The sequence below is a fragment of the Colobus angolensis genome, unplaced genomic scaffold (genome assembly GCF_000951035.1).
Source record: "Colobus angolensis palliatus isolate OR3802 unplaced genomic scaffold, Cang.pa_1.0 Scaffold224, whole genome shotgun sequence".
Lineage (NCBI taxonomy): Eukaryota > Metazoa > Chordata > Mammalia > Primates > Cercopithecidae > Colobus > Colobus angolensis.
In genome coordinates, this window is record NW_012115422.1 from 5794020 (window position 1) to 5817080 (window position 23061).

A 23061-nucleotide genomic window follows, 5' to 3' on the forward strand; every position below is an offset into this window, starting at 1 on the left:
GACCAGCCTGACCAACATGGAGAAACCCTTCTCTACTAAAAATACAAAAATTAGCTGGGTGTGGCGGCGCATGCCTGTAATCCCAGCTACTCCTGGCTGAAGCAGGAGAATCGCTTGAATCCAGGAGGTGGAGGTTGCAGTGAGCCATAATTGCGCCATTGCACTGCAGCCTGGACAACGAGAGTAAAACTCCATCTCAAAATAATAATAATAAATAATAATAAAATTAAAAAAATAAAATTAGAACATGATTGCTGGAGCTGGATGCTGAAGGATGTAGGAATATTCAGGAAAAGACTAATCATAGATTTGTGCTGGACAGGAGCAAAGACTTTCGTTTATTGGAACCCATGGAAGACGGGTGAATATGTCAACAAGTTTGGAAGTCAAGGCCATTATTGTCAATGGCTTCATTTTTTTTTTTTCAGTGACATATGAGTTAAGAACATTGGATGAGATTTAGAGATAGAAACTAAGGTAACATGCTTGAGAATTTCTACCAATGGGCACCAACTAGGGAGCATATGGGAGACCCAGCTGAGGCAGAGGCTCGTGCATTTGTAATGGGGCCAATCAGCACAATTGTATGATTTTCCACTGGAGTGTCTGGAAGCTTGGAAAGAAAGGCTGAGTAAACAGACTATTGGATTGATCTCGTATTGGGAGTTGGCAGGGTTAGTCAGGGTGGAGGGCAGGGAGTTGAGGGGATGGAGAATGGAAAGGAAATGAGTAACCATTAGCCAGTGAGGAAGAAAGGAAAGCCAGAGGAGGAGTGAAGTAATGTACGGGGAGCATCGCTAGGACTGGAAGGATGGAAGCCTCTGCCAGGTAGAAAATCAGATTTAGCAGAAAACAGAAAGCAGGAAGCTAGAATGTTCTGATTAAATTGTTGTTTGCAAAGCTAAGCCTTCTGGTCCAAAGGCCAGAGTGGATCAAAGTGGATGCTTAACTGAAGGCTGAGGAGGTTCATTTTTGGCAATGAAGATGCAGAAGGCAAGCACTTCTTTGTAGCTTCTCTACCATTTCACGTACTGCATTATAATATTCATCAACAAGATAATTCTGTCAGTTGGGAATAGTTTGGAACTTGCCAAACCATGAGAGTTTAGGGTCAAGAACTAAAAACAACACGAAGGATAAATGCTCGAGGGGATGGGTACGCCATTCTCCATGATGTGATTATTACACATTGCATGCCTGCATCCAATCATCTCATACATATATATATACCTAGGTATGCACAAAAATCAAAAATTAAGAAAAAAGAAAAATAAAGAGAAAAAGCTAAAAAGTCAGAAGGGACAAACAGTTGAGTAAAAATGTAGAAAAGGATGCAGTGGTGAACTGAGAATATTATAAAGGAATTGGACAGAGGAGAGGTGTGACGGCAGGGTGGTGGTGGTGAGAGTTAAGAAGGAAGGTGTTGAGAAGGTGGAGGTAAGAAGAGGAAAACATCAAGCACATACTTGTCTTGGGTTGGCTCCACCCTTGAGTGAACCCTGCTGGCTCTGCCTCCCACTAAACCAGCACCTCTCTGCCTGAAGAGGAGAGTGATCTATATTTGCATGGGGGTTACTAGGATAGGGGTTAAATCAAGTGGGACTCTAGGGCTTTTCTATTACTGATGCCAGCTTCAAGAAGCAATGACCTTTGAGATGGAACCTAGTGTACTAGAGGGAATATTAGAGGCTGTCTAGTATAACCAGACAAAATAAGGCCTCAGAAGAAATTCTGAGGGTAACATAGGAAGACACATCATACAAGGCAGATTTGAGACTGAACCCAGTAGCCTGTATTTTCCAATTCTGTGTATTTCAAATGAACCACACTAACTGCTAAGGTATTCAAAAAGATCCATGGCTTAGAAGATGACTATTCTGAAATACTTTTGGTGTCTGTTTAGGATATTGTAAATATTTGTAGGATGTAGTAAAAATTATTCCAATATAACCAGTTTGTTTCTTTGTGCATAGACCACACTATCCACACATACAAATTTGTATGTTTTTAATAAAACAACTTATTTTTTGAGCCTTTGTATGGTGCCTTGAAGAATGTGAAAAAACAAAAAACAAATAAACAGAATCTCAGAACCCCAAACTCACTATGCCCAACGGAAGGTTAAGCTTGGGAACTGGGTCACACACACAAAAACTACTTTGCTTTTGTTTCCAAACAGATAACTGTAATTTTACAGCTTTATGTCATAGACTCTACTCCCTCTTTTCACATGTTTACTTTATCTTATGCAAAATGTAGATTTATTGGGTGTGCAACAACGCATAATTTACTTTTTCCCCATGTAAAAGTGTAGGTTTTCACATGTAAAATATAGACTTGCTGAGGCTAATCAGAGCCTCACAAGAATGTAACCAGCTGCCTCACTGCCTATCCTCCCTCCTTTTTGTTTTCCTTGTGCTTGCCCTTTCTCCTTTAAATACTGAAGTTCCCCAAACCCCCTTTGGAAAAAAGCACAGGTCACAGGTGCTCCTGGGATTTTTATTTTTTCCCAGGCACATGTCAACCTTGGCTAAATAAACCTTTATAGATTGAGAACTGCTGCAATCACTCTTTGGTTTACAAGAATACAGGGCCTGTAAGTGAGCCCATGCACAGGGGTAGAGGACATGGAACTACCCACCAAGGCAGAGCGTATATGCCCACAGAAAGCAAGGACATGGGCAGTGGCCACCTTGCTGAAGAAGGTTAACACATAGTACCATACCTCCTCTGATGACTTCAGAAATGCCACGTAAGTCTGCAGGACTTGTGATCTGTAGTCAATGCTTTGGCCAAATAGGTTTAATTCTTCTGCTAGCCATCTAGCTTTAGAGGAAAGTGATACCATTTCATCAGATTCAAATTCGTTTTTCTCCCTCATGGTTTTTGCAGCTGCTTCTAATTCATGTGATGTCTCCTGTAAAATCAAAGCACTGGAGGTCAGAAACTGACAGGGGAATCATGAACATTCACATTTCATTATCTTCTGCATATCCATCAATTATGATTACTAATTGAACTTATACCAAGAATCTCCTCAATAAAGAAAGACACAACTTCCAAAAAAAAAAAAAAAGGGCACTTTAGAATGAAAATCATCACAAATTATTCTTGGTTCTATCAGCTATATTTATTTTGAGCACTCTATTTTCTGTGTCACAGATAAAAGAAAGGTTGTTTGGTATGAAAGGTTAAAAATGTTTTAAATAATTTAAATGAATTAATTATACATGAGATTGCCATTTGAAATTTAACAATACCTCTAGCAAATTCCTAAAGTAATTTTATTACATAAGAGATGGCAAATTTACAAAACTTATTCATTAGTTTTTAGTTTGCAAAAAGACGACATATCGATAATGCAGTCTTATTTAAATCTCTATCTAGAAGGGCTAGTAGGGAAAATATCACATATCAGGCCTAAATAACCTAAAAAGTCAGTGACTTTGACTTGCTCAGGGATGTTCTCCTATGTTTTCTTCTGAGTGTAATTTCTGTTATGTGAACTCCAACCACTGATTAAATGGATGAATAGAAATTGTAGCCAAGACGATTATGCATGTCATAGAAAGAGCCATGTAAAATTTCATGTGAGAACAACCTAAAAACCAAGCAAAAGGAAAGAAAAAAGCTCTGTAGCAATGAGAGATTGCTTCCCTACTTGTGATTAATATGCTTCCCAAGTACTCCATTGAATGAAGGCAATTTTAATTTACAGGCCCTGCTTCATGATAGCACTGTGGGAAGGAGAGAAGTGGGGAATTTCTTCCCTTGTAATCTCCCTTCCCATTTCTAAAATGTTTAACATTAAAAAATGAAATTGAGTTCAGACATAAGCTTTAAGTATTCTAAATAATAAATTAAAAATACCCCATTTAACAAAAAATTGGTGTGTTTGTGAGTTTCCGGTGGGGACACAGTCCATGAAGGAGGCTCTTCTGCTGAGAACTGGAGTCACAGGGCTCTTCCTGCAGACCTGGGAGAACCAGAGGAGGGCACTTGACTTAGGTTCCTTAAACTTTGCTGGAGCAGACAGAAACTTCAGGGCAGGTTTGGAGCTAAGTGCCACGTGAAACGGGTAGGAGGGGAGCTGGAGAAGGTGCTATGGTGGGGGTGTGGCACTTTCTGTCTCTGAGTGTTAGGTAAGCAAACAAGGTTGTTTTTATTTATATCCTTGGAATCTTGCAATAATGCACGTTGCTTCTGGTAATTTTTTGGTAACTTGCTCCTGCAGAAAAAATTGCCAATAGTCAGAGAAGCACTGTCCCTGCCTCCTCTGTCACCCCCAAAATGAAGCTTTTTTTTGAGAAAAAGCCCAGGCAAGAAAGGGAACCAAATGACCAATACCCAGCTGTAATGCTGACTTTCAGTGAGCACAAATGTCCTAATAAATGCACATATAAATATAATTTAGACATGTAAGAATATGAGTTTTTAAGTCATTGTGCGCTACATACGAACTTAGAATTGCAAACCTCAAGGGTGCTAGGATTAAGTTTATAGCTATCAAAAAATTTAAAAATTATATTTACAAAATTATAGCCATAATAATCATTCTCATTTTACTTACCTTAGCTTGGATATCTAGTTCCAGATATTTATTCAAAATCTTCTCTGATTCAGAACAGGTGGAACCGACATTCATTGCATTAGAAAGTACTGGACTGATTTTCTGAATTGACATTTCCACCTTTAGAAGTGAATAATATATGGCAGTCTTAGTAATATATTTTTGCATATATGTACACATATATGTCAGGAAGATAAATATTATTTTATAGATTCTCGTTATACTTGAAATATATTTTACCAATATTAATCTAATATAGTTTTAAATATTCAGAATTTCATATTTTAATAATGCTGCTCTTCACAGGAGGTAATACTTGTGGCCCACCAACAAAGGTTATATGTGGAAAGGTATTTCTTTTATTAGCAGCTGTGAGATATAAGCAATCATCCACATCCTCTAAGAACTTACCTATATTACCTATGAAGGATAATGCACTTGCTAACACATCAACAGAGATGAATTTATCTGTGAGTGGAATGGGACCCAATTTACAGGCACATTTTAAAGGCAAGATCCAGAGCATGAGCATCGCAGTATTTTGGGAAGAGGGACTCTAGGGAAGCACCAAACCCTGGACATGTCATAGTAAAACACAGGGGCATACTCAGGACATTTAATTGATGAGCTTGGAGGACTACGATTTGATCCTCAGTGGACATGAATCATTGACTAAAATGACCCTTGAAAGGCTCTGTTCCATTCAAGTTACATGCTTTGTCCCGTTGCTCTAACTCCAGTCCATACTCCCCAGACTCAAATTGACTCTGAATTGGCAATAGGACAAGTAGCAGCAGCTGAGGTCCTACTGTTCCACCACCACCACCAAATTAGCTTGGTTCTCAAGCTCCAGGGGATGCAGGACCACAGCTGCCACCATATTTGGAAACTCCCTGAACCCAGGCACCAGAACGAGGATAAAATTCCCAAGTTTCTGATTAATAACAGGTGAGGAGGCAATTTAAATACAGACATTGATATTTAATGTCCTCTCCAGTGAAGGGTACTAACTCTATTCATGTAAGTTCAGGCACATAAGTCCATCGTACCAAATGAAAACATCATTGAAAATTTGAGACCCAGCCTCTACAGCAAGATTCATTAGCAACAATGCCATTGAGATATTACTAGTTTTTGCTGAAGATAAATAATTTTTTTATTTAGTCAAATTGCAGCTCCTTAGTTTTATTCCCCTTTGGAAACAGGAAGTAAAATTCTTCCATATGAAGCCATCATGTTCACTTTGCAGAGAGGATTTTCACATGTATGTTTATATGCAGAATGACTGTGTTGCCTCGCACTGGTCTAGTTCAATAAAATATAACAATGGCAATTTATTCCTTGAAAAACCTAAAACTCATAATATTTGGTATCTGTCTATATATCAATCTATCTACCTATCTATAGTCCTGGTGTTGTATGGTACCAAGGTAACAGAAACTTGTGCATATTTGAACCATGCTCAGAACGATGCACATGAAAGATCCACTCTATTCCCATATGTACTTGGTTCAGTTAACACAGTACTGTGCAAAGTGGGAACTGCCTTTGTGTATATACCTTCAGGCCAGAGGCGCAGACAGGCCACCTGGGTCAGGGATGGTTGATGAACAATAGTGAATTACAACCCTGTCTAGTTCAATTAAAGGACCCAATGTGGAACATAAGGGCAGCCTAAGGAGACATGCCCCTGTCCTCCCACCATGCCTACATACTGCCCTACCATACCATCTATTATCACCAACTTAGATGTTTAAGTTTTAGTTGATGAAACTACCTTCCGTAGATAACCCTCCACTGAGGCTGTTAGTTGTTGTTTCTTAAGAGCATATTCCTTGTGCGCTGAACACTGTTCAGTCAGATGATCCACTCGTCTCTTAATGCACCCCATCATCTCATGGATGCCAGACACCTGAGAGCTGAACAGAGCAAACCAGCTGTTAATTCACTCTACCCCAATATAGAACACAGAATATTTGAAAAGAGATCTGCTTTCATGTTAGGTAGGCATTGGTAAAAGGCATCAGCTTTAGGATAATAGAAGTTAAGTAGCTATCATCTCGGTATAGCAGAAAGCAAAAACAAATTATATTCTTTTGTTTTGTCAGTCAGTCCTGAGGGAAAAGGTGAGTTATGGGTTTTTGCAACAAGGTCTAATCTTCTTTTCTAAAGGCTTACTTTTTAATATTTCTGTAGGATATTTTGAAAACCTGATGGCAAAGCCACAGTGTGTTTACCACGACTTTTCCTTAGGGTGTTATTTAAAAACTTCATTTATCGAAAGATGCTCTTTGAATAGAAATGTGGATCAGCCAATTAACAAAGCATTTACTAATCCAATGGTGTAAAATATTTAGATAACACTAAGGTCCTTGTTCTCAATGATTATGAATGCTCAAGGCTGTATTCATTAGATGAAAACCAAGTTATCACCAACAATTAGAAATCAAATATACTTGTTGATAAAAAAAAGAAGCCAAGCCTCCCATTATCATTTTTGTGCCTGTGCTAGCCTCATGAGACAAAGAAAAGTGACATGAGAGCTCCTGCAACGAAAATGCCTCTAAAACAATGCATGACCTTCGAGCTGGACCCTACCTCTAGTCCAAAGACATCTTAACAAGCTTCCTAATATTGTTGATGGAATGAACACTTTGAAATTTTCCAACCTATCCCTAAGACTATTTAAGAAGTTGATGTCTTTCATTTCCCCTCAGTCATTTCCTTCGCATACTGTATTAATAAAGATTAACATGATAGCCCTTAAATTTAATTACCGAGAGTTTAAAAAGAGCTCAGAACAAGGTACAGGTTTCAGTCATTTTACCTCAAAATAATTAATTTATGACTCTGTAAAAATGAATTTAATTAGTAATGAAATGAGGGCAAGATCCTAAAGGACTGAGAGGTAAAGTAACCTCACTGGAGTGATGACGAGGCCGCTACAGAGCTGGAAAACGCTGCGGTGTGCCTTGTGGACCACAGGAGTCTCAGATACGTTTAATTGGAGGAAAATACGAAACCACTATGAGTAATCTTATTCCTGACACATAATGTTTCACAGATGTTACATTTTAAACATTTAGTTTTGCATTTTAATACGTAGAGACAGTGAAGAATATAATCAAGACATCAGGAGATTCTTCTCATTTATCATTAAGAAATTGCTCTTAATAACACTAAATTCCATAATTCTACAAAAGCAGTGTATTGGTAATATGAATTGTATTTTGACTAGGCTTTAGACTTTGAAATATTGTTTGCTCAAAAGGCATTTAAAAGCCCAGTTTTCCTGTATACTTTAGGCTCCAAGTTTTCTGCAGAATATGGAAACCTGGAATGAGAAAAATAAATTGAATAAGGGACATTGTGGAAAGAAGGTACAGAGAACAAAGGTTGTGAAAGGAAATGGGCAAACACATAGAGAAGAAATATAGCTGAAAGTGGCAGAAAATGCCATTACTAAAATAAAAGGAATTTGGAAATGATTAATACAATTAAGAAAGAAAAGCCAAGATAAAAGGTGCCCACTCCCACCTCTGAGCTGCCCTGTGTGGTCCCACCCCAAATGCCCTCGGCATCCATTCCAGTTAGGGGCTATTTTACCAACTAAACTTAGAATACAGGCCTCCCTGGTCCCAAGAAGCTGTAGCTTGGAGGGGAGTCCAAATTCTGAATAGGCTACTCCCTGGGGGAAACTAGATCTCAGTAACCAGCTCCAGCCAAGCCTCTTGATTCCTGTTCACATTACTCTTTATTCCCTGGCCTTCTCTAAAGAATAAGACTGTTAGCCAGCTTCTTGCAGTTATCTATAAGTCCTAGCCATGATGTCTCAGGTATCAGAAGTACCAGAACTCAGACCCACTCTCTGACTCTCACCTGAACTTGCTCTAGCATCTCCTCCCCCTCCCAAATTTCCCACTTGAATCCCTACTTTGTCTTAATTATGATGCTCTAATTCAACACTCACACTAACCCCAGCCTCCTCTTTGGCTATTTGAATCTAAAATGAACTCTCTTTCTAAAATGGCATCACTCGATTGTACAGTGTCATGGGAAATATAGATTATAGATGCACACTTCTTATAAATTTGCATATAGTCATAATAATAGCTACTATTTAATACATTCTTGCACCAAACATGCCACTTTGTTAAGTGCAATAGATGCATTATTTGATAGACTCCTTAAAATAACTTTGTGAAGTGTCAGAAAAGCAGCAATAACTTCAATTTTTAGCCAATGAAACTGAGCCTTCACAGGTGACATAACTTGCCCTAGAGACACACATCTAATAAGTAGCAAAGATTTGATTTAATGTCAAGTCTCTCTGCTACCTGAATAGATAGACTTAATATACTTAACAATTTTATTGAATTAATGATTAGTTATACATCTTACCTTCAGGAAATTTAAGGAAAAACAGATTACATTGGTTTAGTTTTTACCATAAAATGCCATAACTACAACTAATAAAAACAGTCATTGAGCTCTTACTGTGATAAGGCACCATTCTTAATGTTTTAAGTAGTCTCTTTTCTAATCCTCATAACAACCCTATGAGCTGAGTAGGATTGTTATCCCCATTTCGTTGATGAGTAGACTGAGGAACACAGAGAGTCTCAGTAACTGGCCCAGATCTGAAATGGCTGACATCTGATCTCAGAGTTCACATTCTACCACTTCATAGTGCTTTTTCTGGGTCTATGACACATGACTTGGGGTAGGGAGTATTTTCTCCTCTAAAATTTCACTTTGCCTTGAGTTGAGTGTTCTTGGCTGTCGTAGAATCAGGGGTGGCCTGGCTGACATGCTGTTTTGAAACCTGGCTTTTCCAGGTAATGCAATGCCTGCTGCAGTTTTCCAAGTGGCCACTAGAGGGTCATGGTAGCTTGTTCAAATTACAACCTGTCTTGAAGGTCCCTCCAGCACAAAAAAACAGGTAAACAGAACCAAACCAAGCATTCCTTCCATAAAAGTGTTGCTTTTTAAAGAACCTACAATTTTAACTTAGGTGAATTACAACCAACCATATAGGATATCTCTATCTCTCTCTGTTTTTCAGTAACCTTGTAGATTCTGTCTCATTTTGTGGTGATTTATGCCTTATTATGTGTATCTATTGTGTTGTAAATTCTTTGAGGGAAATAAATGGTGTCCTATTTATTCTTAAATCCCTTGTACCCCTGAACACATAGCCTTTTAAGTAGTCGAATATCAATGCCCATTTTCAGATAAAATAAAATAGTCTCTGGTCATTATTTAAGGGAAGAATACACACAGATTTAAAGATTGAGAAGAACATACGCACAGTTACCATATTTGGAATGTCATAGTAACAGTGTCCAGCAGTTTTAAACAACGATGACTTGCACTTTTGGCCACTTGTAGAAGTTTTAGGCTATCCAAAGACTGCCCAATTTCTTCTTTGGTATGCTTTGGCATTTATAGTTAGGTTAAACCAAATTTATCATGTGTAGTTTGGCTTGATACTTCCTTCTATTTAAAGCTTTAGAGGGACAAACTGAACTGCCTTGTCATTCTGTGCATCATTGCCCGTCCTGTGTGTACTCCATTCTCACATGTGGCTTAGATCCTTTTCTCGAGAAGAGAAGTTTCCATTCATCTTGGTTACTCTAGCCAGTTCCCATTTCCCTCTCTCTATGCCCTTATAACTTGGTCATCTCTGTCTGATTGGGCAGTAACCAGTTCCTTTTCTCATTCCCAATTGGAAGATATCCATCACATTCTCAGTCCTAGGGCTTTTTCTATTCCTTCTTAGTGACATCCTAATCTGCAGGTTACATTCAGCCCTGATTCCATCCTTTTCCATTAGAAACTTTATACGGTGATACCAGACTTTTCTTTTGAAAGTTCTAAAACATTTTAAAACCTGCATAGCATGCAGATTGACAGTTTCCTCAGCACTTGAACGGCGGGTGGTCTGATCAAAGGAAAGGTATGACCCCACTCTTTGCCAGCAATTCTTACATGAACTGAAAATAAATTAATAGAATCTCATCAGTCTCCCAGAAATGAGTCCTATTACTTTACAATCTTATTAAATTAATGATGAAACTTGGTTGAACGAAAAACGTGGTGCCCTGTCATTTTGTTCTGATTTGGAAGCAACACTGCCCATGTGCAGTCTGATTGGGTGGGAGAGGGGCTAACAATGGGCTAGACTTCTAGCTCTAACAGTCTGTGGCTCTGTGATTTGCATTGGAAACATTGATTGACCTTTGGGCCCTCTCTGTAAGAATGGATTAGAGGATGCCTGTCTGTAGTGTGAACATGCGGTACATCAGATTATTCCTGATGTTGACTTTGACTTTTCCAAGCATCACAGACTGTGAAGGCTTCTTCAGGCATTTGTTAGAAACTCCAAATGAGAACATTCTCTCCCTTACTCATTCAGCCAATAGAGGGGAGTGGAGGAGGAAGAAAAATAATTACTTTTTTTTTTTTTTTTCTCAAAGAGCAGAGAATTTGGTTTAAGAATAGGCTGTTCTATTTACTGTATGGAAGCAGTTGCCTTATCTTTGCATTTGTTGTAAATTGGGGCTGGAGGAGGGGAGCAAATTCCAATGTTAATGTGTTCTAATGATCATTTCTGAAGAATGGTAAGTTGCTTTCAAACCTTTCATAAATTACTATTGTCAGCCCATCTGGATTAGGAGCTGAACCAGATGGTAAGCACTTGACAGCTTACTCTGTCTCATTGAGAGAGATCAGCTGACCATATTTTTCTTTTTGTCTCTGGACAAATCATACTTTGAAGATGGAAAAAAATCTTCCTTATCTTTAGCTTGCTGCTTCTTTTAACGGGAACCTGAAGAGTGTTTGTTTATGTTTATGGCTGTCTTTATTTTTGAGGAAACAACTGCTGCTCTCTAGTTTTCATCCCTACTTTGAAAAAGTGCCATTTATACTGTAGAAGTGAAGTGCCTATGTTTCTACAATAAATTTGATTCTTATTTAAGTTATATACTTCGAAAATCTCTCCCACCAAACATATCTGTCTGTCTCTGTCTCTCTCTCTCTCTCTCACACACACACACACACACACACACACACAATCTTTTATGTATAGATAACAAAGTAGAAACAGAAAGCAGTAAGTGTGGCTGAAGCTACAGGGCACCTGAGTTCTTGTTCAGATGCATGTAGAGATGGCCAGAAGTTCCATTTCTGTGAGGCCATAGAGACCAACATATATGTTCTATTTGAAGGGTGCCATTGCTAGGATTCTTCCTGAAATCAGTAGCAGAGATGAAATTCTCCACCCTCATTAGGGGAGGTTGAAAATACTGCAGCCAACTGCTATATGGATATAGCCAACTGCTATATCCATGGGGGCCATGGAATCAAACATGGCGAGCCATCAGGAACCACATCAAGCCCTCTTCTGGTTTTCTGACTGCATCTTCAAGAGCCAGAATATCTCTATAGATGCTTGTGTGACCCTGATCAAATAACAGAAGGACATTTTATGCTGGACTGAAGGTACTATGAGTCCAGGTGGTCACTGCAAAGCTGCTAAGGAGGAAAGAGCAAAGAGAGAAGAAAGCAAGCAAAAGAAAGTCAAAGAAAAAAACCCTCCCACTCCAAATAAGAGTGCAATCCAAAATCTTAAAACACATGAGGAAAAGCAAATCCAAGATACATTCAACAACCAAGAGATAACTGCACTCCAGTTGTAAAGAAAATAAGTACAGCAATCTGACAATGACTTTAAGGTAAATGCCTGAGATCGTCAGAGAGATTTTAAAAAAACCAACACCCACAATAAAAGACCAAGAAACTTTGAAACAAAAACAGTCAGAAATAAAGCAAAATTTGATACAAAAAAATTAGAAATCACAGAAATGAAAACAATATATTTTCTAAAATAAGAAATCAATGAATGAAAACAAAGGGGAAATTGACAAAAGAGAAAATAGCTTGAGGACCCAGGGAGAATGCAACATGAGGAGTTAAAATAGTGAAAAAAAAAACAAAGACAGGTAAGAGACTGGAAAGAGACCAAGAGGCTCCAACATTCTTCTAATAGAAGGTGTAGGAGAAGAGAAAAAATGGTAATGGCAGAAAAGTATATTTAAAAAGATAATTGCTGAAATTTTCTCATAATTTGCGACATGGTACTGAGGTTAAAAGGGCACAGCAAGAGCTAAACAGATAAATGCCCACATTTGAGATTATTTGGAAAACATAAAAATATCTTTTAATGTATTTCCTTCCAAAAAGACTTTCTTTTTGGTAATCCCCTGGCCCTCCTCGCCTACTCCACCCCACATTAGTATTATGCCATATAGAGAACTTGGGCCCCACTTGTACCTACTTAACTGTTATATTGTGAGGATACTCTGTCTTAAAATAGTCTTCAAAACACCATTTGATAGGGACTTAGAATATTCCATTATGTGCTTTCCCTTAAACTATTCAAACATTTCCCTAGTTTCTGGAAACATTTAGGTGGTTTTCGGGTTTGCGCTATTATAAATAGCACTGTGATGAGCATCTTGTTCATAAATAAGTCCCCTCACATCTCTTTCTGTCTCTTTTCTTTGTCCTCTTCTCCCTAAACCCTGTAATATGAGAGGACTCCTCAACCACCTAGGGCAGGGATTTCTGCCTCTTTAGTCAGCCTTCCTCTGGAGGTTCTGTGGATCCAGATCTTTTTACTCTGGGATCTTTGCTACTTCACGTCACATCATCAGCATTATAAATGAATACATTCATATTGCAGTGGTAAAGATACTTTATGAGAATCTAGTGTAGTTACTCCTGGATTTAATGGAAAGTGTGAGCTTTTGGTACTTTTCATACTAAAGAGTTTTAGAATGATAAAATCTTTAACAGTGTTAACAAGCCAAGATTGCAGTTATGACATTTACCCAGCCTCTAAAAAGAACAGCTTAATATAGACATGAAAATATTTGGAAAGTGGCTGGGTTAAGACTGTCAGAAGAACTCAACTTTGTAATTTCCTAAATTTCACTATCTGACATTTACCATCTAAATGCATCATCAAACTCTTTTAAAAGCAGTTATTTTTAAGTTCTTAAATGCTTAGTACAGTTCATATAAAATGCAGGCATAGACAAATCTACTGGGCAAAGGAAATGTGTTTGCTTTGTTGGAGAATGGAGATTGTTTTTGTTTGTTAAGATCTTTGTAAATATTTTCATTATGATAAGGGCTTTCCTTCAATGTCATGCCAACCCCTTAACATTTCAAATCAAGTCACCCAGTATGTAATACTAGAGTAATGTTAATACTAAGCTATGGAAGGTAAAAAGAGGTTTCTTGGGTGGTTTCAGCCCTGGGGTGATATCATAGTCTGAATGAGGACATGATACTGTCACAAATGAAATAACTAAAGAGTGATTCAGCCCAGCACAGAATGAAAAGTGAAGCCATGAGATAGACACGACAAATAAAAAGGAATTCAAATAAACTATTATGTGGTAGGTATTGATTCAGTTCATCTCGGCTTGAAGATGTAGACCCCATCTCAGCCTACCAAATACAGCAACTGTTCATAGCCCTCTCAGATTTCACCCTTTCACCTGGCCTGTCCTGATCTCAGACTTTAGGATTGTGTCTCTCTTCTCTGAAGAGTGACCCCAACACCTACTGTACTCATGGTCCCCTCATGCCTGGAGCACACTTCCTTGATGTGCCGCTCCCTGACTGGACATGGGACAGGTTCTGGGGATTTGGGGTCGGTTTTATACGGCTTTGATCCTCCCTGAGGCCTGGTGCTGCTATGTCATATAAGATGCTCATATGTACATTTAATAACTTCTGAAATGAACTGAAAGAAAGAAAAACTTTGCAGAGAAGTTGGGACTTGAGCTGAAGCTAGAAGCTGGAGTAAATTTTCAGTGCACTAAAATATACATTTTTAAAAAAGGATCCATGTTCATTTAGCCACAGGCTTCTTGTTATTGATTAAAGCTGAATGAAAGGAGTAGAAAGACAAAAAGCTAGCAACCTAATAGTAGTTCAGATCAGCTCTTAAGTACTCACACAACCTCTTACTGCAAGGTTACAGGCAATAGGACAAGTTATTACACTTCTCTGTGCCCCAGTTTCCTCATCTGCAAAACAGGGACAATGATAATAGTAGTACCCATTTCACAGGGTGGTTTTGAGGATTAAATTAATTTATGTCTAGAGCACAGAAGTGTTTGCCATTATTGCTAACGAGTCATTGAACATAGTGTACCTCCCCCCTCACTTTGTAGTCTTGTCTGACACCCTTCTCCCCCTACCACCCCCTCCTCCAGTCACACCACCCTTGTCTCTGTGGCACCCTTACTATTGCTCTGCCTGGTCCACTCATCTCCTGGCTGCTTACAGGGTAACCCCCTTTGTTCTTAGAGAGTCTTTCTCTGACTACAATGTTTAAAATGATCTCCTGCTCAGTCACTCTATCTCATTTCCCTTTTATATTTTTTCATAGTACTCATTCCCGGGTAAGAGCATCTTAGGTATTTGATTTATTTGTTGGCTATTTCTTACCACCAGAATAGCATAATCACCATGAAGATGGACACTTCACCTGTCACATTCGATGCCTGGGAACATCTGATTTACAAAAGATGCTCAATAAATATTTCTGAATAAACAAATGAAGAAATGGATCATGTTCTGTCCAAAAAGTTCATAACCATGCACAATATTAACCAAAGGAAGTAGCAGTAACCAATGCAAATGAAAATTGTGGGAAAAGAAAGCAAAATCCAATTAACTCCTGTTTTATGTCTCCATAAAATATGAAAATATGAAGACCTACATTAAGAAGGCAGGAAGTGTTGGATCAAAACAGATAAGTCTTAAAGTTATACCAAAGCAAAATATTCAGTTAGGATAAGGCATATAAGCTTAAATCCACCATGATGAGGTAGAATGAAAAATTATACAGTCCTTTAGGCAGGTGTAGAAATTGAGTTAAGTCTGAAGCAAGTTTATTTGTAAATTATATAAGTTAATTTTAGCAAACGGGAAAGGCAAATGAATACTTCACAAGGTACCCTGGTCTTGCTGGGTTTTTGTATGTTTTTCAGCTCTAAATTGGTAACTGAACTGCGAGAAAAAAAGGAGGTCCCTCATTTTTGTCCCATTATAGAAAACTTTACCCTCACACAAGGTCCTGCACCCAGCACTTCCAATCACCGCAGATTCCTGTATCTTAATAAATGCAAAATTCTGCTTGGTAGCAGGCCATCTTTGGTTTTTCTTTAGACTTGGTTCTCGAGGATGATGCTTACGGAGAGATGAGGAAGGCTGGAAGCCAGGGGCTTTTAACCTCACTATAAGTCTTCGTTTGGCCATTTCTATGATTTAAGTATGGTTCGTCCTGGCCATTTCTATGATTTAAGTATGGTTCGTCCCCACCAAAACTCCTGTGGAGGCTTGGTTCTCAATGAGGTGGTGTTGGGAGGTGGTGTCTTCAAGAGGTAAATAACATGGTCATTAAGATGGATTCATGTATTTTTCATAAGTCTGGGTTAGTTCTCTCAGGAATAGATTAGTTCCCACTAGAGCAGGTTGTTATAAAAGCGAGGCTGCCTCTTGTGTTTTGCCCTTTTTTCATACATAACTGGTTTCCTTCCAATTTTCCATCATGTTAGGAGGCAGCATGAGGTTCTTACCAGAAGCTGACCAGATGTGGCCACCCAATCTTGGCCCTCCAGCCTCCAGAATCATGAGCTAGATAAACTTCTTTCCTTTACATACTAGCAGTCTCAGATATTCTTCTACAGCAACAGAAAATGGACTGAGACAACTGTTATTGTATACACTTTTAGGCATCATAAAGAATGCACTAAAATGCCTTTAAAATTAAAGTAGTTATGTGACAGATATTGTACTCCAAAAAGATAACAACTATTTAATAATGACTCAGAATTATCATCAGATTAAATGCAGGAAATAGAAAAGGCAAGAAAACATGTAAATAACTACAATTTGCTTTGTGAAGCTGCTCAAACTTCAAATGTATTTGATTGCATGATAGTAAAACAGTGTAGGCCTGATCCTAATAAAGTAGTAATTACCGAACAGCAATGAAAATGTCTCAGATTTACTAAGAAAGCTTCATCTCAGATAAATGTAAACTTCTGAGGTCCTATTTTTTGACTAACAGAAAAAAAAATCAGATCAAAGGGCCTCTGAAATTCCTACCTGCCCCAATACTAAATTAAGCCTTTTATTACATTCAGGTAAGTGTTTATCTTCCCTATTTCAAATATTACCTTTCCAGTTAGTGAAAATGAATACAGTTTGATACAACTGACTGCGCTGTAATCATCTGAAACAACCATATTACCCTCAGTATTTTTTTAAGCTCTTTATACAGAAAGTAAAAAAGCATAGTTATACACCATATAACATTTCAATCAACAATGGTGGTCCCACAAGATTATAATGCTGTGCTTTTACTGTACTTTTTCTATGTTTAGATATGCAAATACCATTGTGCTTCATTTGCCTATAATATTCAATACAGTAACATGCTGCGCAAGTCTGCAGCCCGGGAACAACAGGCTAGCTTAGCTATGTAGTAGGCTATACCATGTCTAAGTATGTGTAGGTGTGTGTAAGATGTGTGTAAGTGCACTCTATGATGTTCACACAACACAAAATCATGTAAGACTCATCTCTCCGAATGCGTCCTCACTGTTAAACGATGTATCACTGTACTTGTTTATTAAGCCCTCTCTATGTGCTGATGGTGGTGCACATAGACACGGCTCAACAAACAAGTGAGTTTGTGCTCAACTGGTGGTGCTCGCTCAATTTTTAAAAAAACTCTATAAAATGTATATCTTCATTTTACAAAGGGAAAACTGAGATTCAGAGAAATTAAGTTTAAATGTCATGACATTGTTTTGGCACTCAGAATGTATGAATTAAAATTCCTTTAACATGAAGTCTTAGGTTTCTTATCCATACCAGTTTTTTGGTGTCTGGTAATAGGAACCTTAATATATTGTGACTCATGAGCGTGGCTGGCACTCAGAAGTCTCAGAAGCTACTGTGATGCTCAGCAATATCTGCTTTGCTCTGTTGAAATTTACATTGATTTCCATTGCCAGCATTCTAAACTCCATCTTCACTCCAGCAGTGACTGCAACTTGAAATATTATCCTTACATTCTATTTCTTTCCTGTGATGGTGATTCAGTTCTTTGAGCACATAAATTATTAGATGAGGAAAGGGAGCCAATCCCAAACAGAATACATGGGATTGAGGTCAATAGCAATGTATGGCTCTAGTTTGCAACTGACAGTCTAATGCATTTCAGTTCAATTTTTAATGGGTTTTTATTCTACATCTACCTTCTGAATCCAAAAGTGTCCTTTGCCAAGAAACAATTTTATTTTATCTTCAGCTCCTCCTGCAAAATGAAGATAGTATTGATTTATAAAATATAAAATCTCGAGGAAACCAAATGTTTTGGAACTACAATGTTGACAGAAACCATATTGCTAAAGATTTTCTTAAACCCACTTACCTAAGCATTAATTCAAGCTTTTTGAAATGGTACCTAATTATTTCTTCTTCTATTGAAACCAGTCTGCATCACGAAAAACAGGATTGTAGCTGTCTCTTTGAAAAATGATAATTATGTTAAAATTAAGACCAAAAAGAGCAAAAGAGGTAAAAAGAAAACTGGTATGGATAAGGAAACTAAGACTAGTGTCAAGGGAGTTTAATTTCATACATGTGGAGTGTCAAAAACAATGCCATGACATTTAAACTTAACTTCTCTCAATCTCAGTTTCCCATTTATGAAATGAAGATGTCTATTTCATAGAGTTTTTTGTTTGTTTGTTTTTTGTAGTTGAATGAGACAGCACCCCTCTTGGCACATAAAGAAGCAAATAAACATATCAGCCATTACAAAATGATGGCTAAAAATAGTCAATAAAACCTCAAACATAGAATGTATATAAAATAAAAGCAGCTTTCCTCTTATATGTAAGTTTTGAAAACAAAGAATTACTGATTAGAGCAAACAGGATAAAATTCAGCAGTAAAAATTTGTGACTACTTTTCTAACTCCAGGAGTTAATCATCAGAACTGAATCGGGAACTTCAGTTTCTGGTCAAGAGGCGGGGACTGGATTTACCCTCATATCTTAACCAACTAGAAAAATAAGTACAGAAACAATGGTTTTCAGACACTGAACAATTAGTAGCACAAGGCAGTGATTGGTTAGAGAAGGAAAATACATGAGATGAGCCTTATGATTGCACTAGTTTACTGCCTGGAAGGTAATTTTTAGATCGAAGCTCAGAGAGGTGGAACCTAAGCAGAGCCCAGAGTTCTTGCTGAGTTGAGAAGACAGGAATCAAGCTTTGAGTCAAGGCATCTCAAATTTGCGGGCAGGGTACCAGACAGGAAGGAGTAACCCACCAACAGAACTCTGGAGATTTGGGCAGAGGTCTTCAGCTACATGGTGATCTCCCCATGCGTGAGAGGAACCTTTCCACAGCCAGGGAGCATGTCACAAGCAAAGAGTAGCCTGACCAGAGAAATAGCATCTGTCCATGCTTTGAGACCCATTTGTTAAACTGAGATTGGACCATTTTAAAATTATAACTGGAAACCTCACCACTTAATTCAGTCATCAGATGACTCAAATCAATGTCCAACATGTACCCCGAGTCTAGGCACAATAAGTGCTTCTTCCACCCCACAGGACGTTTTCTGTATTTCTCAATACATTTATACATTCTGGAAAAGCTGGAAAAGAGGAGAAGGAGGAGTTCCAGTATCCATATTTTGTGCCTGGATGGGAGGGAACACCTTGAAACTCCTGAAGCCTAGTGGACACCTCTATTACCTACTGCATGGCTTGGAGCTAAAGTAAAGGAACTTAGTAAAAAAACACAGTTATTCATTTTTCAAAGGGGAGAATCCCTTGTCTTCATAGCCTCAACTTTTTGGCTTTTATTGGAAGACCTTGGATTATTTCTAATCTTAGTCATGCATGGTCCTGTAGCAAATATCAGAAATGCTGGGTTAAATACCTCTATCCAGATTCCAGACTGTCTTCTGGAAAGAATGTTCCCCAAACCCAAAGTTACCAAATCAACACCTTTAAACACATCTAAAATAGAACAGAACAAGGATTTAAACAGAAATAAAATGATATTTATCACATTTCACCTATTTCATGGTTCTTCAAACTGAATGTCTTTGAGTTTCAAGGAGATTGTAGACATGGAAGGTGAAAAACTGGGTTTAACCCATCTATAATATACATTTTTTTGTCTCTATCAAAAATGTAAGCCCTGCTTTCATTTCTTCCTGGTCAACATGCGTTCCACTATCTGCTCCGTCATTTCCCCTTTGTCATCCAATCCCTGATCTTTCCCATACTTTCCTACTGCATTCTCTCTCTCTTTCTCAAGGTCTTTCTCTCTCTTCATACCCACTAAGCTCAACAGTGATGCATTCACCAAATGTGCTCATAAAACAGGCCCACCTAGAGCACTGTTCAAAAGCATGGAGTCTGGTGCCCATGCTGTTGGATTAATAATTGTCACTGTTTACTTAGGGTTTTGCATGGTGAGCCACCAAGGTCTAAGTGGAAGGAAATTCTGGTATTTTATTTTCTTCCAGTAAGAAAAAAAACAGGACAGGATAGACTCAAGACTCATGAATCAAAGGGAAGGAGCTATTCCATAAAGATGCTAGGGTTTGAAAAGCCTTGGGAACTAAAGCTCCATTTCTTATTTTGTCCATTCTCTTTCCCCGCCTCAGAAATGAGTAAACAGAAAGCTTTAGCATATGTAAGTCTCCAGGCTTAGAATATGGCCTCACTTCTGGATGAGCAATGGCTGTGTTCAGAATAGCTGTTGATCAAACTTCAATAGATCCTTCTAAGCCATATCATAATGCAGCAAAACATTAGAACCAGAAAAAGACAATCATGCATCTTATTTTTTAGCAGGTTGTGGAAACTGTGAAGAAGCTTGTTACACTGAGAAAGAAATCAACTTTACTCACCTGCAGGAGTCTACTTGGCTGATTAAGGTTTGTCCCTTTTGCAAAGCATCAGCTGTGCAGTCTTTAATTTTTCTATGTAATTCCTCATGCCTCGCTGCCAAAACAGCCAGACTTAAATCCTCTGATTTAAGGAGCTTAAGGTAAGCTTCAACTCTTCCAAGTACATCAAATGCCTGCCAAAGAAAACATACTTTCATTTTCTGCTTTTCTTGTTTAAAATCTACATCAACGTGTACACGAAACACTAGCAATTAAACCAGGCCAAACAATTTATTAGTTTCATTATAACAAAAAACAACCACCTTAATCTTGGAAGATTGTTGGAAAACAGCTGTATAGTTTTTTAGGGTTCCATTTAGGGAAACTGATCATAGCTTAGTTCAGCATAAATAAATGTCAATATCATAAAATCACCAAAATAGTTTACATTGAGAATGCATCTATACAACACAAAGAGTTATAACTGCATAGAATTTGGAGAGTCAGTCTGGTTTATTTTGTGCATTTTATACTGTATACAAAAAATAGATGAGTTATTTAAATATATCATGCAGGTTTTTGTGGCAAGAATGTTTCTCTAATATTCTTTAGAGGAAATTTCCCAGTAAATTCCACTTTGCTCTTGAAACACTGTAGGAAAATATCCAAGAAATTATGAATGTCCTTTTTTTCTCTTGCTTTTGCAGATATAAGACCTTCAGCCTACTCCATCCAATGCATCCATCTGTCTTCAGAAGAGTTTAGAATTCTGATTTGCAAGTTCTGATGCTTTGCAAAGAGTAAGACCAAGGTAATATTTCGCTTCTGACATGCATAAATAGGATTATGCAGAAAAAACAGCCTTGCAAACCAAGATATTGTCTTGAGAGAAGATTTTCAAATTCCTTTATTTTCCTCCTTTATTAGCAGATCAACAACCCAGCATGCAGGATTAAGCTTACAGAATTAACATAAAGTAGAGAGGAGTTAGCCACTGGGCCATTAAGGCTTAACTGGTATTAACATGGAGGAGTGTATGATACAAAGGCAATGAAAGAAGACCGTGGGAATATGAGGAGAAAGAGAGAAAGCAGAGTGCAGTCATCTTTGTAGGTCTCCTGATATCTCACCTAATGTCTCTAGGAATAATTTCGACCTAGAGAACAAATGGTACATTGAAGAAAATGTGAACGGCATGGGAGGTCTTGCCACATTGCCCTTTAGCACTATTGGAAGAAGCCACCTTAGGGAATGTTCCGTACCAATCTGGAAAATAGTCCTAACAGTCAGGCAGGGGCCTTGAAGTGTAGCCTCCCTGGGTTGCTGAGTTGGAAGCCAGTGAGCTTGCCAGGAGCTGACCACGAGTAGAGCAGGAAGACCCCACAGAAGACCCTAGGTAAGTATCCCAGACCAGAAGACATGAGCATAGATGGGCTCATGAGTCCAGTACTACTAAGACCTAAAGGAGACCAGGCAAGCAAGGTTGAGCTGATGCTGGGGCAACACAGGCGAAGCCAAATGTAGAGATTATGGTCATGGAGGTACACAAATGCACTCATGCCCCTGCACCTGCTGCCATCTCAGGGGGTGAGATCTAGTGGTAGAATTGGAACTGGATAAAATTTGAATTTATGAATGAAATCACTCAAACAGTGTCTTACTATTTATGCACTGATATTCTATTTTCCCACCAATGTCCTCATGTCTCCCATGCTGCAATTCTGTTTATTTGGAATGTTTAAAACAAAATCATTCTCACTTATTTAGCAGCGAAGAGGAAGTTATAACTATATTTTAATATAGTTATATTATAGTTATGTAAATATATATAGTTATTTAAATATAACTATATTTTAATAAGAGCAGACTACGTGCTTGCTTCAATACTGTGTGTTGCACAATTCTTATTCAGTCAAAGAATATTGAACGCCTGCTTAGTTCCAGATTCTCCTTAACCATCCTAAGAGGAAGTACGAAATTATCCCCAATATATGACTAGGAAAACGGAGTCTCAGAGAGGTTAAGCAAATTGCAGAAAGTGACACTTCTACCAAGGAGTGAATTTGGGATTTATACCCCATTTCCTGACTCTGAGACCACTGCTCTTAAACCCTGGGCTGTGGTGCCATGTGGCAAAATATTACCTTGAAAGGCTTAAGAAGGAAGGGCTATTTCAGATAAAGTTGTAATTTTGGGTGGAAAAGGAGGGATTTTAAAACTTACTTTTTGTAAGTATGTCTCTGCTTTTCCTTCTTATAGGTTAGAAAAGATACAGAGAAAGGTTGAGAGATTTCTCTTACACTATAGGACTGTAAAAGAAAGAGAATTTAATTAAAGAAACTTTGAACCTGAAGAACTCTTCTTTATCTGATTCTTTTGCTTTCCTGAGGTTGGCAATGGAGCCGAGTGCAACAAAATGTTGATGTTCGAAAAGAAGTTGATTGGCCAGGCACAGTGGCTCATGCCTGTAATCCCAGCA

The 23061-nt window shown here is 38.1% G+C and overlaps 1 protein-coding gene across 1 annotated transcript in view; it reads right to left on the reverse strand.

The window, feature by feature from the left end:
- The window catches only part of CCDC141 (coiled-coil domain containing 141), a 222953-nt gene that overhangs the window by 54929 nt on the left and 144963 nt on the right, over positions 1–23061 (reverse strand). Inside the window, exons 8-11 of the mRNA XM_011944052.1 lie at positions 20604–20776; positions 6348–6489; positions 4571–4690; positions 2726–2917 (exon numbers count right to left, since the gene is read on the reverse strand). Coding sequence (XP_011799442.1) covers positions 2726–2917; positions 4571–4690; positions 6348–6489; positions 20604–20776 — 627 coding nt within the window. The remainder of the gene's footprint in view (positions 1–2725; positions 2918–4570; positions 4691–6347; positions 6490–20603; positions 20777–23061) is intronic.